General features: G+C 41.7%; 1 protein-coding gene across 1 annotated transcript in view; it reads right to left on the bottom strand.

The window, feature by feature from the left end:
* ADAMTS18 (ADAM metallopeptidase with thrombospondin type 1 motif 18) overlaps window positions 1-17,065 on the bottom strand; it is a 114,252-nt gene that overhangs the window by 56,605 nt on the left and 40,582 nt on the right. The window contains exons 2-7 of the mRNA XM_081118571.1: window positions 10,099-10,385; window positions 7,812-8,005; window positions 7,465-7,548; window positions 5,725-5,884; window positions 4,267-4,372; window positions 1,153-1,290 (exon numbers count right to left, since the gene is read on the bottom strand). Of these exons, the coding sequence (XP_080974697.1) occupies window positions 1,153-1,290; window positions 4,267-4,372; window positions 5,725-5,884; window positions 7,465-7,548; window positions 7,812-8,005; window positions 10,099-10,360 (944 nt within the window). The 5' untranslated portion in view covers window positions 10,361-10,385. The remainder of the gene's footprint in view (window positions 1-1,152; window positions 1,291-4,266; window positions 4,373-5,724; window positions 5,885-7,464; window positions 7,549-7,811; window positions 8,006-10,098; window positions 10,386-17,065) is intronic.

Consider the following 17,065-nt stretch of genomic DNA (forward strand, 5'->3'; position numbering starts at 1 on the left):
ACTAGTAATAAAATAAAATAATAACAACAATACACTACAATAAGTTATGTGAACGTGGTTTCTCGCTCGCTCTGATAACTGACCTGATGACTCAGGCAGCTGCTAAATAACTGACGGGTGGGTAGCGTGTATGGTGTGAATACACTGGACAGAGGGAAGGTTCGCACCCCGAGCAGGATGGAGTGGATTTCATCACGCTACTCACAGTGATGAGCAATTTAAAACTTCTGAATTGTTTATTTCTGAATTTTTCCACTTACTATTTTTGGACCATGGTTGACCATACGTCTTTGAAACCTCAGAGAAGGAGACTAGTGCTTCAATATCAATTCCCAGAGAAACTTTGTTAGTTCCCCTAACATCTGGTCAAAGGGAGATGGGATTAGAACCTGACAGTTCTTATGAGTCAACACAGATTAATGAGCTAGAGCTACATGCATGTAAAATTACATATATTTATATATGTAACAGCTATAGTGCTGTTACAACGGTCAAATAGTCAAATACAGATCATAGCTAAATAAAATTAAAGGAAACTTCAAAGAGTTTCAACTTTGGGTTCATCAGTTAAGATGAATCAAGTAGCACTACCTTTCTAATTCACACTTTACTAATGTAACCTAAGAGTTCATTAGTAAAATAAAATTTTACATCGCTATCACCCCTTTGGATAGCTTTTGGACATACAGCTAGCTCCCCGCCATTCCAAACAAAATAGCCAATCAAGACCATCTCCATTCATTAAAATCCAGCACATCACGTTAGCATTTTTTACTCCTCTTACCGCCCGATCGATCAATCAGGTTAAAAATAACTAGTCACAGTAAAAATGCAACATATCTCGCAATCTCTGGAGATTACAGAGTAATAGTTATAGTCACACATCCTGGGGTCATAGCAGACCTAAGTGTGAGTCTTATGTGTGCAGTCCACCAGCTGCGGGACCTTGCACACACAGCCCCCTCTCTTTCTGGGGAAAAGGGTTGCTGCGAGGATCGAAGGCGGCATCGTGTGGAGCGCGCAGAGCGCCACACCAGGCCTTCCCTCTGGCTTTTCAACAGTGACACCGTCCCCCATCCGCGTCCCCGTCGGGGGCGGGGGCTCCCCGGCGGGTGTTCGCGCCTCTGGAGCACTGTTCGCGGCCTGTCTCACCTGAGGAATTTCTTGAGATACTGCCGGCTGCACGAAGACCAGGAAAACACCCCGTTATTGCCGGTCAGCGTGGGGGACATGATGTTGCCTTCGGCCTTCCTGCAGGGGTTGCCTTCGCCGTCGTGGATCATGCCGAAGCTGAAGCACAAGGCAAAGCGACAGAGCCTGCGCTGAGCACCCCGTTTCCCTGACCGCGGCCGGGGGGGGGGGGGGGGGGGGACGCGCTAAGGAGGGACGGGCCCAAGGATGGGAGCTGACCAAGGGTGCAAGGAAAGGGAAAGGCACAAACGGACGACTGCTTACAGCGCTGTGCAGCCCATGGAGAACATTTTAAAGGCTGCCCGGGGCTTTGTTACAGTATGTCTTGGCTGCAGAAATAAGAGGATGGCATATCTGCTAGCTATTTTAAGAGAGAAAATTTAGGTCAAGAATTTGAAGCTAAACTGAAGTGATGAGAGAGTCAAATTCTTTTTTTTTCAAATAGCAAAATTTTTTCTTTCTTGCCACCAATCACAGAAGTGTGGTAAGGAAGTTCAGAGCGAGGAGGAGGTAGGGACGGAGAGGAGCCAATTTTAAGTTGTTTGTGGTCTGTTCACGCGTAAAGCGAGCGCAACATACACACTTCTAACCGTGAGCCATTTATGAGCTGAAATCGCCAACGCTGATCATAATGAAACTCCCTTAAGTCACAAACATCTTTAAAGATTAGTGGTGGAACCCCCCTATTGAAGGCATATAAAGGACTTTTTTGGAATGCACTTTATGAGAAAGCTTTGATTTGTCCCATTTCACCACAGAAGGTCCTAGCAATCACAGAGTAAAACTAATTTTAGGTGCTTTACTCTCTAGAGATCATGTGCATGACCCCTAGATGGTTCCCAAATGTCCTGACTGGCAGAGTAAGTAGCGGGTACACCACATGCGACACCCTCGCCGGAAAGACGCGCTATGTTCCAGTGGTGAAGAGGAGAAGAGCTAGCTTAATCATCTCTAGAAAGTTCAGTACACAAAAGAGCTGTTTGTGGTTTTTCTAAGGAGGCAGAGGGTAGACAGATATCAATTTTACCATTAATTTAGATTATTCTTAACCTACTTAGGAGAAGGAGCATAATTTGCCTCTGAAGAACATATTTTTATGAGGCAGATAGGATTCCTGCGGAAATAAACGTGTCATTCTGATATAACCTTGTTAACACGGTTAGCCCTTGAAGGTAGCCTACACCAAATAATATATTACAATATAATATAAATTCATAATTATGTGATAACCACGGATGGGATTCTATTGCGACTCGTGCCTAGAACTAGCCAGGTTTCTAACATTCCTCTCGATGTATCAAGCAGGTAATACCAGATGACTGTATCCTGTGATAGTATCAGTGAATGCCCCAGCTATTTAGAGGCGACAGATTCACAAATAGGTATTTAGTAACTTGCAACATATACTCAGGGAAAGCATCTTCTCTTCCTCAGCTTTGCCTAATTCAATTCTTCTTTATACCGAACCAAGAAGCTAAGGGGGTTAGTCTGGGAGATGCCCCCTTCTAAGTATATTTGTGAAAGTCAAAAACAGAAGGAAATTTATATGTGAAGTACCAGAGGAAAGGGTAAGAATCAGACGTATGGGGATGGGGTGAGGAGAGATTAAAGCCTTTACTCAAAGAAGAAATGGTAATTAAATGAGCATTTCACTGGAGTTTTATGAACATAATAAAACCAAGTTTGAACTAAATTGAACTTAAAAAGGTTCCATTTTCTAATTTATTTTGATTCAACAGCTTTTTAGAAAATAATATACATTTTCCTTAGCACATGTCAAAAGTCATATCAAAATCTCATGAAATGTCCGTTTCAAAGTTTACCTCTATAAGGCTATGTTATTTAGAGTGTGAGTATGTATATTTTATTTTATATCTTTTCTTTCTTCTAATTCTGGCCATTCTCTCCTCACCCCATCTGCAGAATGTCTTTGTTTTTCCTTACGTTGGATTTCAATTTTGGTAACTTTAACTCATAACCAAGAATAATTAGTTTTTAATAACCAGTATTTTGAAATGTGAGAGACCTGTTAATTTGGATTTCACGCTGGTGAAACAAATTTAGACACACGTTTGACATTCATAGATATTTTATTTCCTGCTCTGTACAAAGGGGTCTTGTGCCTAATGGGCATTTTTGCACCACCACCAATCATAGTAAAATTGATTCATTCATACCTTGCTTAGAAAGCAGATGTGTACATACTTAAAATTCTGGAAAAGTGTTAGATAACAGTAATGGTCAAGATTCAAGTTTCCTAGAGATAATAAATTTAGCTCATGAGATACTAACACCAAAGTATCAAATATAAATTATAGTTGTGGAATAGGTGACATTTGCTTTTATTTTTTAAGTCAGAAGTTAATTGGATGCTCTGAAAATGAGCATTCAATATAAATGTTGAATATAAGGCACACACATAAACAATCCTGAACTCATACATCTAAAGAGCTTGCCCTTGAAATAGACATTTTTGCAAAACGGTATGCTTTTTTAATGTAGATGCTGTTGCTCAAATAGTGTTTGAAAATTCTCTGTAGAATTGTATCCATATGAGATTATATGCCTCGTAAAGTACATTCATATTCTTTCTCTTAGGCTTCTGATTCCTCATCTCTAACTATACTCTCACAAAAGGAAGATTTGCTGGCAGCAATTAAAATAATATTAAGTGCATCAATGAAGCCAACTAAAAGAATCTCTACAATATGCATCAAAAGTTTTAAAATAATTAACATGTCATTAACATTCTTGGAATTTACATGTCTCCATGATTATTTCCTTAGTATAATAAACTAAAAGTCTCTTCAGTAAAACATGAAAGAAAATAAACAAATGCCTAAGTTACCAGAGGATCCATTGAACAACCTGCAGTTCATTGTTGCAACTGTAATACTGTGTGGCTACTAAACGTTGTTGTTTAAAAAGCACAACATCAACAATGACCTTTATTGAGCCCTTCTTATAGTCAGGCACTACTCTAAGCTCCACACAAGATTTATCCTAATTATTCTACTTAGATCAATAGTAATCAATACAGGAATGCCAATGAATGAACCAACTGTTTTCACTTACTTGTGCCCTGACTCATGAGCAATGGTGAATGCCAGACCAAGCCCTGTGTCCTCATTGATGGTACAACTTCGGTACTTACTACACATTCCACTGATGGGGGCAAAGCCTATTGAAAGATCAATTTCAAACGTTAGTCCAAAGGGAACACACACAAATACTTCATCATTTCTTATGTCCTCTAAATGTTCTGCACAGTTTTAATTTAATGGACTCAAGGGTTTGGGGTTTTCTTTGGCAGTAAAACACTAGAGATATATGGTTCTCTCTCGTGTCCAAATAGATAAATGCAGTATTTAATATTTTCTTTCTTCTTAAGATAGTATCATCAATTGAAACTCCTAGCAACCTTGTGAAGTTGGTCTGAATATTGCAATTCTTGCTTTACACGTTGGATAGTAAATCACAGAACATTCATATACCTTATCTAAGTTTATTATTTGGGTCAAAGGAGCTGCTGAAACAATAGCTAAACCAATGCAAAAATGCTCACACAACAGTAATATTATCAAAGCTCAAGGTTTGTTTTCTAAGAGGACACACATTCTGGTCTATTTTTAAAGCATATAACATGAAAATGCCTGAACAATGTGAGTAGATTAAATTCAATTTTCTCCTGTTCACTGTAATGTGATAAATATTCCTGTTCCAAAAATGACTTCCTTCCGAGAGCAGTTATAAAATCATTCCAGCCAGTCCTTGATTGCATCTTGAACTACATGATAGTGGTGAATGTCTTTCTTCCCAGTTTTGAGTCCTTGTAACTAGAACAAGGCTGTGGACCCAGTTAGTATTAAATGCACACTTGTGAACTGACTGCACCCACCTTGCAGTCATGGTGTGAGATCTTCTAGGGAACCCAATGCACGTATCATGGGTGGCACCATCACCACCACCACCACCACCACCACCACCACCACCACCACCAATACTGATCTAGGGGACCATTAAGTCATTAAAAAATTGTTGAGTTCCTACTATCTGTGGCAAAATACACTAGAACATATAGTAGAGATGCAAAAGATTCAGTGCCTACACACTATCGTGTACAAATATAGAAGACCTGAGACCTTCAAAGGTCAAGTGACTTTCTAAAGGAGATGTTCCTACCTAGGAGTACAGGTAAGAACCATGGAGACCAATCAAATTCTCTTCAGCTACCCAGTTCTGCAGCCATGATGCTTACAAAATAAACCACAGCTTGTCTAGTTAAACAATTGATCTCGTGCCTCAGTGAGCATCCATAGAGTTAAACAAAAAAATACAGAAAGGGGCTCCCCATTGCAAGCTGAGCTCAGTTAAATAGAACGACACTCACAAGAGGCTACAGTGAGGATACGTCACAATGTGAATATTAAGTCTCCTTATTAACGAGCTTAAGGGCCACCCACCCAGCAGAAAAATTCCATACTGTGTTTTCAGTGAACAGGGGTGTGCGCAAAGCATCTGTTCATGCCGTACCTAAAGTGTCGCATGGCTCATTCTTCCAGGAACAAATGTCAAATCCCGTGAGTAAGATGGCATGGTCATGCCTCTTGCCATTCTTTCCAACGAGGGCAGACTGCCACTGACAAAAACTGTTCAGAGACTGGTCCGCATGATGGTTGATCGATAATCCTCCCTGCGGGAAAGCCACACAAATCAGAGGGTGAATTTGTCACAGCGATGAGAATGCGGAGTCAGTCCATTTCCACAGGCAAACACAGAAGCAGCATGTTTCCAGGGAGGAAGGTGAGTAGAGGAAAAAACTTGAGCTAAGGTTGATGACAATTGGTTAAAAAGAAAGAAAAAAAAGAGAGAAAAACCTAAAAGCTATTTTGGGTAAATGCTCACAATATTTAAAGTGAATATAGAGTTTCAGTAGTGTAGTTTATGACCAATTATATTTCTACAAGTAACCTGACGTTGGACTGGAACATCCTTGTGCATCTCTTGCTGGTACCACCTTTACAAAAGTACTTTGTTAGAACATAATGATAAATTAATGGTGATAAAGTTCAATGCCTCTTCAATAGAGCATGGGAAAGGTAGTGAGTACCTTAGCTACCCCTATGTCAAAATTTCCAGCAAAGGGCTTGGTATATCATAGGTTACAGTCAATCAATCAATCAATCAATCAACCGACCAACCAACCGAGCAATCAAATGAAAGCTCACTGAATGGATGAAGGAACACGGTTACAAGATTCGAAAGGGTAAGGTAGAACCTACCCTTAAAATAATTATTTATCAAAACGTTTCCTTACAATTATTGAGTTGGGTCAGGTTGAGGGTTTTTGGAGAAGATCTTCAGTTATGAGTGGGTTAGGATGCCGCTGGCTTCAATGTCCTTGAGCAAAGTGTAAGGGGTAGGTTAAGACAAAAGCGTCTCCCAAACAGCACCCTCCCCCCCTTTCTACCTTTCTAAAATTCCAAGAATCACTGGACAAGTTGTTAACCTCTGCAGCTCTACACAGCTGGGCAATTAGGTTCTTTTTGCCTTGTCTCTGCCTCCCTGCTTTATACATTCATTATTGAGCTAGAGATAAAGATAAAAAGCCACAGCGGACTTTAAAAATAGTCTCTTTAATTGGTAATCCCCAACTCAGAAAAATACAGCTTTAACATCAAAACAGCACAAAGCAGTGAGTGTCGTGCACTTTAACATTTTATTATATGTTCTGATTTTATAATTTACCCTGTGTCTTTGTCTTGCACCTCACTGTAATTAATTCAGAGCAGTTAAATATTCCTCGTTTATTCTCTGTAAGTACCCAAGATGCTGCTGGGGAGACAGGAGGTTTCCTACAAGAATTTTCTGATGGCTTATTTTCAAATTATCCGTTTGCATATACTTGCTATTACCCAGCCTATCCAACTTTCAGAATCCAATTAACCCTTAAATCTATATAATATTTATATTTTTGGATATAATGTAAAATTTATATTTTACAGTTGCATTTATATTATACATGCATATTCAATCTTATTTTATGTGTCATTGTGTATATATGCATATATATTATACACATGTAATAGATAATTATTTTATAATGTTTCAGTTATTTGAATACACAATCCTATTAGAATGTACTTTTCTAGAGGTTAGGGTCAGCATATTTTCAAATGGGAATTTTTATTGACCAGAAAGTACATGATTGGTACATAGTAGGTGTTTAATAAGCGTATCCGAACGAAGAAATAGATTCAGTTTTTCACTTACAGGGTCCTGTTCCAGGAGGATGAGGCTCACTACTACAATGTTTATATCACTTCCAATGGTTCCATCTTTAAATAGGCTGGAAACCTGTTGGAACAATTGAAGTAAAAAATAAACAGAATCTGAAAATTTCCAAAACTGGGGAAGGGGGAAACCAATGAGAAATATTTGTACGTATAAAGGCTTTAATTTTACCAAATATATGTACGATGAAGCCAATTTCCTCAAAACTCAATCTTTTTCAATAAAAACACATGGCTGCGTCTACTAATCAACCCACCCAAGAGAATTCTAGGCTTTCGAGCTGTTTTGGAGAGTCAGAGGGTTGGAGCCCTGACAGCCTCCCTTACCATGTTCATGACTGTGAGAATGTAAGTGGTGACGTTTGCCTTGCCATGCTTTTCCACCATTTTCCTGTCTGCTACCACAAGGGTTTCCACGTTGAGGCCCCTTTGTAACTTCCCAGCTGATCTTCTGGGCCGCCCCGTGCTCCCGTATTCATCAAACCTGAGATAGGTGTCCTCTGCAGGAGGCTTGGGGGCATCTACAATGAACACAAGAGCATTTGGAAGGGATATCAGTACAGAACATTTGGGTGAGACAGAAATCTAAATGAGGGGAGCAGGACTATGTAACCAACACTTCACTCATCTACTGATCGGTGACTGTCATTGCCTGTCCTGGGGCTTGGCACCTAGGTTGTGGTCAAGAAAGATTCATTCAATAGGAGATTGGATGGATGAATAGAAGAATGGGTGGGTGGCTGGCTGGGTTCAATAACTCAAAATGCTCTAATGAGTAAAAGAAAAGCTACAATTCTAATGGGTCAAGAAAAATTAATTTTGTGAGAATAGTCTTTAAAAACAGAAAATGCTCATTTTATTGCTAAAAAACCCCTGCAGAAAGACATCATTCTTTGCATGTGAATTCATGATAACCCTTTATGTATTACTTCCTAAATAAAATTTAGAAATATATATCCTGTAGAACATTGCTTAAGTCTTATACTCTTGTTTCGTCAACACAAACTTTGATGTAGCACAAAATAAGCGGTCAATCAGGTCTTTGGCCTGATACTGATTTAGTTATGGGGAAACAGCAAAGTCAGGTGGATATTTAAAAGTATAAATACTTCCTAACAGGTAAGGTGTGGACACCACCTTAACAGAATGGTTACTGGCCATAGCCTTTGAGCAGAGCCCTGAACGTGCCCGTTGGGCCAGGCACGATCCCTTTAGTGAATGGACAGTGACAGTCCAAGGGTGGCTGGGAAGGTAAAGGGCATCTGGAAAGCTCAGGACAATGACTATGTAGACTAATATAGAATTATTTTAGTATTTAACAACTGGTATATTTAAAATAGTGACGTCCACTCTCTACAGAGTGAAATTAAAAGAGCAAGCCATTTAGAGGTGGACTTAAAACCTCAGGTTGGCCATGTTGGTGAGTGACCTTGAGTTCAGTTTTCATATCTCATTGCCACTATGATTATCATTAAAATTATTACTACTACTATTACTATAGATCCATGCCAAATGGGTGTCTCTAAAAGAGAATGTTTCAATAACACTTCAAATGCAAAAACCAATTAAAATGGTAAAACACTGTCTTTCGTTATTGCTCCCGGTCAACATCTCAGTGACAGAAGCTTCCCTGCTCGGGGGTGGAACCATCACTTGGTTGCCTGTCCAACTCACTTGCCACTTGTGGCCACTGAGCCTTTGAAATGTGGTTGGTGACAACGGAGGACGTTAATTTTAAATTTAATTCACATTTATATTTAAAAAAACAACACTTGATTCAGTTATTAAAAATGTAAGTATATTTGGAACAACTTGAATATGTAAATCTACTTTTTCAACCTTAAATTTTATGAAATCTTACAGATTAAGCATTTCTGATGACAGTTTATCATCTCAGTTAAAACTGTCTTCTAAGTGCAAAATAAATACTAGATTTCCAAAACCTAATATAAAAATAATAAGTTATTACATTGATGACATGTCAACATGATATTTTATGTATATACTGGGTTAAACAAAATATCTTATTAACTCTATATTACTAAAATTAACTATTTTTAATTTTTTAAAAATGAGGATATTAGGACATTTTAAAATTACAGTTGAGGCTGGCATTATATTTCTACTGAACACTGCTGGTCTAGAAAATGCAGAAGGCTGTGCCTGGTTCAGCAAACCATGCCCATGGGTCCAGCTAATTCACTGCCACCTCCACTCAGGTGCCAATGTTCTTGTTTCCTGGGAAGTGTCTCCTTCAAATCCTTAAAAGGAACACCCAGCCACCCCTGAGGGTTCACCTCTGACTTCTTTAGTTATTGGGAGACTGGGAACTTCTCTCATGAGCCCAGAGATAACATTGGAATCTGTGCCTAAAATGTAGGAGATGCTAAAAGAACAACAACAAAAAAAACCATTAAAATCTTCTCTAGTTTACCCAAGAAAAACTGAGAACTGATCACCTAGTGTTTGCTGATGTCTGTCTCATCTCCAAGGCTAAAATCTGGGGGTGCTCCGTGTAGCCCCAACTTAACCTGCAAAGTCAGCATACCCGCTGGCAACCAAGGAAAGCTATCGAGGGCCCACGTAAGAACAGAACGAGAAAAAGTTTCCTTACATACATTTCTTGCGTCGTCCACAAAAATGCTGCTTTTGCCCCCTTGGACGGGGCTGCGCTCTTTCTTGACTCCGCTCCGTGGGGGGCGCCTGACCTGGGGGTCGGCCAGGGTGGCTGCGGCTGGAGCCCGGGGAGCCACGGTAGCGCTGGACGGTCCCCTCGGCGGTCCTCTTGTACAGTACGTGAGGGTGGTGGCCTGCAGGTGGCCTGTAGTTGTGCTCCCGGGCCAGCAGCTGAGGTAATGGCGAGATGAGGAATTCATTTTTTCGTGTCCTTATGAGACCTGACTAAAAAGCCAAACACAAAGAGACCGTTAACGGCGCCAGGGGTGCTGCTTCCCGCAGCTGTTCAGCGGCTGCTTGCCGTGTGCAGGCCCTGCGCTCACTCCGCACGGAGCACCTCATTTTACCTGCACCATCGGCAGCTGCAGCTCCTGTCACCCCCAGCTTGCGGATGAGGAAACCGGGGCTAAGACAGTAAGTGGGAAAGCGAATACTGGCGCTAGGGGGAAGGAAAAAATAATTTCCCCTCTATCCTTCTAGGTTCTTGGCTGAGAACCCCCTGCAATAAAAAAAGAAAAACGAAATTAACAGGGGAAAAACAAACAGATGCTTAATAACATGGATACCTCCTGTATGCATGGGAGATGCTCAGGAAAGCTGAGCAAGTCCTGGAAATGGGCCAAGCCATCACCTTAAATCTGTTCTATTACAGGCGTATCTCAGCCAAGATCCTAGGAGGTGTGAAAGGTTGGCACAGTGGAGCCATTCCAGAGGAAACGCTCGAGTGTCTTGCTCCCTGAATCTTTGGAAAGTTTGAACTAGACGACATAACCTTTGGACTGAGCCAAAGCAACGTCGTCTTATACTATATAATTGTTTGCAAAACCAACAGGAAAGCAGACATCCTGGCCGCAAGGACTGTGATCGTGGACTCTCTGAAGATAGAATCAGTAATCAGCGTGTACAGCTAAAGATTAACAACTTGTTAGCGCCGACAGAAATGCCTTCCCTTGATTCAGGCAGCCGTTTCCCTTGCACGGCTCACAAATGCCCCTCTCTTCACCCTGTAATCAGGACACAACTTGGGCTTCTGCACGACTCTGGGCCCCGGGACTGCAATTTTAGGATCTTAAATAAATGCTCGTGGCCTCTCACTTTGCTTTGCATGTTTAGGTTAATAGGGGGTCAAGACAAAGTGACGTTTCCTCCCCCACACACGCTTAAGAGAGGTTGCACACACCTCCTTCCCCGCCACCTTCTTCCCCCTCAAACTGGCTTGGCTTCCTGGGGCCCATCGCCTGCGCCCCAGCTTAAACACCATGGTCCTCAGGGCGGCTGCACCCAGGACCCCGTTTCACACTACCCTCCCCCACTTCAAATCACCTCGTGCCACAGGCTACTTGCTTCAGTCTATTTTGCAGCCTTTCCCAGGCCACCTCTGATGTGCAATTTCAAGGGACGCTCTGCCACTGCGGGAGCTGCGCTGGTGTCCCTGGTGTGTGCCACACAGCAGCAGCCGATCAATAGCTATTAGCCGACAAACGTGTGTTGAATAAGTGAGTTGAAGGAACGCGGAGTGGCGGGGATGCTGAGGACATGCCACCACCACTGGGATGTGACATGTTCACGTCCATAGACACCAGGAGCCCTCCCACCCTGCGGCTGGGAAGAGCGCTGCATGCGTCCTGCGACCCTCCAGACCCCTCAGCCACTGTGAGCCAAGCTCCACTGGGGGCACGGGTGGGACTCAGGCCCCTGTCCCCTGAACAGGGCCCTCGCCTCTCCCCAGCTGCACCACTCCAAGGGACACCATTTACAGTCCCCAACACAGTGGACAGATTTAACTGTTTGGAAAAAAAAAAAAAAAAGTGAATTATTCTTGAAAGCCCTCCAGCCTTAGTAACTTCCTAACTTGGTTAAACTCATATCAAAGGCTTAAACCACTTAAGTGCCTTAACTGGACTAACCAGTTTGGAAGCTTTCTTTTTTCTTCCATTTCAAGAGAATTGCAGGCAACTCAAATACAGAGCGAAAACTTCTGTTCTGAGAAAGCAATACAAAAAAATCATTCTCAGCCTATGTTGGGACACACACGGGACCCACGCGGCCCTCTGTTTTTCAGTTCAGAGTGACATGGACAAAAATCTAGAACAATAGAACAATTCTTTGTAACAAAACTAGGATTTTACAGTGCTGGATATTAAAGAAAAAAATATTCTTTGGGGGGAGGGGTTTAGCTTGATTGAAAACCATGGAGTGTAACCAAATAAACACATTGTATGGTTTAAAAATATAAACCCAGTACATCCAAAAAGGAGTCGTCTGTGTATTTGTAGGACGTGTGAAGCATTTGGAGTTACTGAGCACAGGTGATGTTCTGACGGATTGGTGCTCTCCTGTGGCTTCTGATTAAATGGGTGAAGCAGGAATTAAATGAAGATCATGAATGGGTATGAAATACTCTTTGGTGTAAAGTATAAAGAAAAAAAAGCAGGGTTCTATGAGAGAAAGTAACGGAAAGGGTTAGGAGAATGGGGAAACTAATTCGAGAGCGGGAGGTGATGGGCGGCTTTGCTGAGGATGGGCACTGTCCCCGAGAAGAAGCCCTTTCCTGGTGGGTGCAGGGGAAGCCTTGATGGAATTAAGAGATGGGCAACTCAGAACTCAGGAGGGAAGAGGTTGGTGAGGGAGAGGAGGGAATCAGAGACCCAGTGACCTGCTGAGGAGGGGAATGAGCATGAGGACACACTTAGGTTTCCCCTAGGCGAGAGAAGGACAGGAAAGGCCCCAAGTCCATGGGTGACGTTAGCTGAGAGCCGACCCCAACTCCCCACCCAAGGGGACTCCTTTCCTCAGAAGACCAAGGGAGCCAGAGATAAAGAACTGGCTGTGTCCCCTCTGGACCAAAAGGTCTGCTCATAATACTGTTCACTTCTTATGTGTTCAATCTTTTCTTGTTTGAAAGACCTAGCTAGAAACTCAGTCATATAATTTAACTGCTAAGTTTAAAAATTAAATGGATATTGACCAAGAGTCAGTATTCTATTCAGATTATATTTTACCATTTATACTTTTGAAAAGGAGATACTATAAGATAAAATGTTTTATTTATTAGCAGTTGTTTCTTCTTTTAGATTTCAGTGGACAGGATAATTCCCAAAGGACTCGTGTCAGGTGTAAAGCACGCTTCAAGAAATTCCCTCAGTTTCCCTTTTAAACACCCCCCCCCCCCCATAGGTCATATTTAAACTCTATCAAAGGCTTTAGAATTAACAGAAAAAGGGAGAGTGCAGATTCCAGAAACAGATTAATTCAGTGGTGGTATGAACGCACAATTTTTTTCTAAGTTTAGAGTGAACAGCCTTTAAGATCAATGAAAATTAGGAGGCGACAAGCTCTCCGAAGGCAGGGTCCATGTCTTAGGTGACTTGTATCCCAGCACTTATACCTGTTAAATAATCAAGAACTAAAAGACTTAATGGATTAATGTTGTTTGCTGAAAGTGAACCAGAGCTTCAAGCGAGATAATATATCTCAGAGAAATACCTTGAACTAATACTGAAAAGGATCCCCGCGGCCAGTATCAATATTCTATTTCTAATTTTAGTAAGGGTTAACTGACAGAATAACAAAGTAGCCCCCATGAAGCTGGCCGGGGAAATACTGGCAAAGACATATATTTGTGGTTATCAATAAATTTAAAGTGCTATAATCAAATAATGTCAATTAAGTTTCACTTTGTAATTTTTAACCTATCTCCAATCAGCAGCACCAAAAAATACTGTGACTCTGGTCAAGAGATCACATTTTTTGAAAAAAACAAAACACGATTATCCTGTCCAAACAGCAGCACTAAAGAATAACTGATTTGTTGTCCAACATGTATGAGGCCACCCAGAGGAGAAACCTCAATTCAGACTCAACGGAAGCTTAAGAAAGTGTAGCTGCTATGAAACAAGTCTGCGGTCCCGGGTTTGGGGGCGGGGGAAGAAAGCATCCACGAAGTGAAAAGGCAGGCCGAGGAAATGTTTGAGAAAAACCATCGCATGATGATATTTTAGGATTTTGGGAAGAAGCAACCAAAATTAAGATAAATGGAACAGCAGAAAGACAACGAATGAAGGAAAATGCTCAATATAAGAGTGAGATGGCACGTTGGAAGGAAGTTGCTAGACTGCTCCTCTTCAAGGACCCTATTTGGATCCATAATGTTCACGGGTCAAAATGTTTAAATCCCACTTTGGTCCACTCTGAACACCAGATCTCTTATCCACCTGCACTCCACTGAAAAGAGGCAGGAGCGCGGGGCAAACAGTACTTTTGATCGGCCTTCCAGGAATAAATGGATGGTTACTGCTGGGAGACAGAAAGTGGACTTTCTGGGGCATATGGCAGAACACCCCACGACTGTGGACTAGAGCTCCTGAGCCACATGCTGGCCATCAGTTTAGATGGGACAGGCGAAGGCCCACCTCCTCCCAGTGAACACGTGGGCAGATCGCTCCAAGGCTGCTCCACAGGTGCTCACCGAGCACCCTGCCCGTGGTACAAGCAGCTACATCACTGGCCGAGGTGTTGATGCAGGTGACCCCTGACCTCAGCTGGGCAGGTAGAGTCTCCGTGCACTCTCCGTCTCCATGGCTTTCTGAGTCACACTGATAGTGATGGACTAGGGGGGAAAAAGTCCAAAATTCTTGCTTTTCAGAAGTTCTCAGAAATGCTTGCCTCTTTGCTCTTTCCTAGCTTGGGATGTTCAGCTCCTTCAAATACTCCAGTAGGCTCAAAACAAATTATCCCTTTCTTTCACTTATACTAATGAATTTTGGCTCCAAAATAGTATCAGCCAACATTGTTTTGACCATATGCAATGGTTTATGCTACTGACACAAAGATAAATTGTCTCAGTCCCTTCTTCAAAGCACTTAAACTATAAACTGTCTCTACTGGTATAGATTATGCCATTCTAGTGGCTCTTAAAGAGATATTAATAACATAGTGATGAAAATTACTTATTTGGCTAATTAACAATATTTCTATTGAAATAACTACTTGATGACTTCAACAGCCCAAATCTCATGAGGCCAGAATACAGTGGCTTACAATTCAACATTGGGTTGAGACTTGTGAGCTGATTCTGTCCAACACATGGCTATGCCTATTCTCAGAAGGGCATATACATCTAAAAAGCTTTTATTTTTTAAACAATGTATTAATAGAAAAATGGCTGGCATGTTTACCATAGCTTATTGTATAAATTTTAGTATTAATTTAAAAAAAAAGGGTAAATCCACAAATGCTCATAAATACACACAGTTTTAATGAGCAGCCAAAATCTATATTTGAACATCTGTCAACTAATCCAAGCAGTTTGAGCCTGACCAATAGATGTCTCTCTCCTTTTCTCCCCACCTACCTTTACCGGCCCCACCTGGAGGAACAGTTGTTCACTGTTTCCTACGTCCTGGACACTGTGCGCAACATCCTATCTGCAAAATCGCATCTGCCTCTCACAGCAGTCCTATTCGATGGACACTTTTAGTAAACTTTCTGTATCACACAGCCTTCCCTCGCCCTTCAACGCACATCCCATTAGGATGCAGGAAAAGTTCCAGAAATACTGCATTGTATAACTAAAATGTACTAAGAGAGAACTTGAATGCATTTGTAAAAATAAAAAATAAAAAAAAGGGTAAATCTATGAGATGAAGAACATGTTCATTAGCTCAATAGGAAACTCTTTTCATTATGTAGATGTAGTCAAATCATCACGTTATAGGCCTTAAATATCTTACAATTTTATCAGTTATACCCCAATAAAGCTCAAAAAGAAAAGAAGGGTTCCAGAGAGTAGGCTAGCAGCCCAAATAACTGACTCATAAGGTCTGACTCTTAAGAACAAAACACTTCTGGGCTGGCTTAACATAAGTGCTAACCTCCTGCCAACTACCCTTTACTGCCACTTCATATGGAATAGGACACTGAGAGACACCCATAAACCCAGATCTTCTAGAAATGAAGGCTGGGGTTAAGTGATGCTAAAACCAGAGTCATCCTTCTGGCTTCCCCTCTCGATTTTCACACCAATGGTGTCACTGAGAAAGCTCCACGGATCTGGAGATGACTGGCTCGCCTCCTCTCTGGAATGTGGCCTTTCTGGACATTACTAAGCTAGTTCAGGTTCACCCTACAATGCTCTTGTGTTCCCCCTTCTACTGTATTGCAAGTACTTGCAGGGCACAGCTGGGCTGCTCTGCTTTGCAACAGCCATGGCATATCCTGTATGCCAGAGGTACACCACATACCTTTGGGAGGGTGATAAGTGACATCCCATCTTCTCTGTCGCTCCAATAGCTAAACATGCCCTGACAACCAAAAAGGCCACGTGTTAAAGCTGCATGGTCGTACCAGCAGCTTGGTCATGAAGACTTTCTCATCGAGGGAAGACTAAGGAAGGAGGTCTCTGACAGTCTTGTGTCACACAATCCTCTTTGCTCCAGTCTTTCCTTGAGAATCATTTCAAAGGAAGGATTCCATTTGGAAAACACATGACGACCATCATGGCTGTTGGTTAATTGTGAGGGACCAAGTTGAGAGAGCTAGTATGTCTGGATTTAACAGAAACCAGACTTTCCACCAACTTCACATGGGACCACGCAGCCAGCCTTCCCCCCTAGATCTTTCCAGGTTTTAGTGCTGTGTCTGCTAATAACAGGCCTCCTCCACATGTCACGTCAACGTCCTCTGGAAGAGGGGGTGCATGCTAGAGGTCTGGAAGGAGACAGTCATAACTCATACCCATCAGAGTTGTGTGTTTTTAATGTCAATTTCAGTATTCAAATTTGTGCTCCCAACCTCAAATTTCCATTTTCTCTAAATAACATCCTACCAAATGCAGTATTATGCGGTTAACAACGTTGACAAATTTCAACATCCAACTGATCTCTGGAGCTCCTAACTCTGTCCTT

Source organism: Miniopterus schreibersii, assembly GCF_964146895.1.
Source record: "Miniopterus schreibersii genome assembly, chromosome: 18".
NCBI lineage: Eukaryota > Metazoa > Chordata > Mammalia > Chiroptera > Miniopteridae > Miniopterus > Miniopterus schreibersii.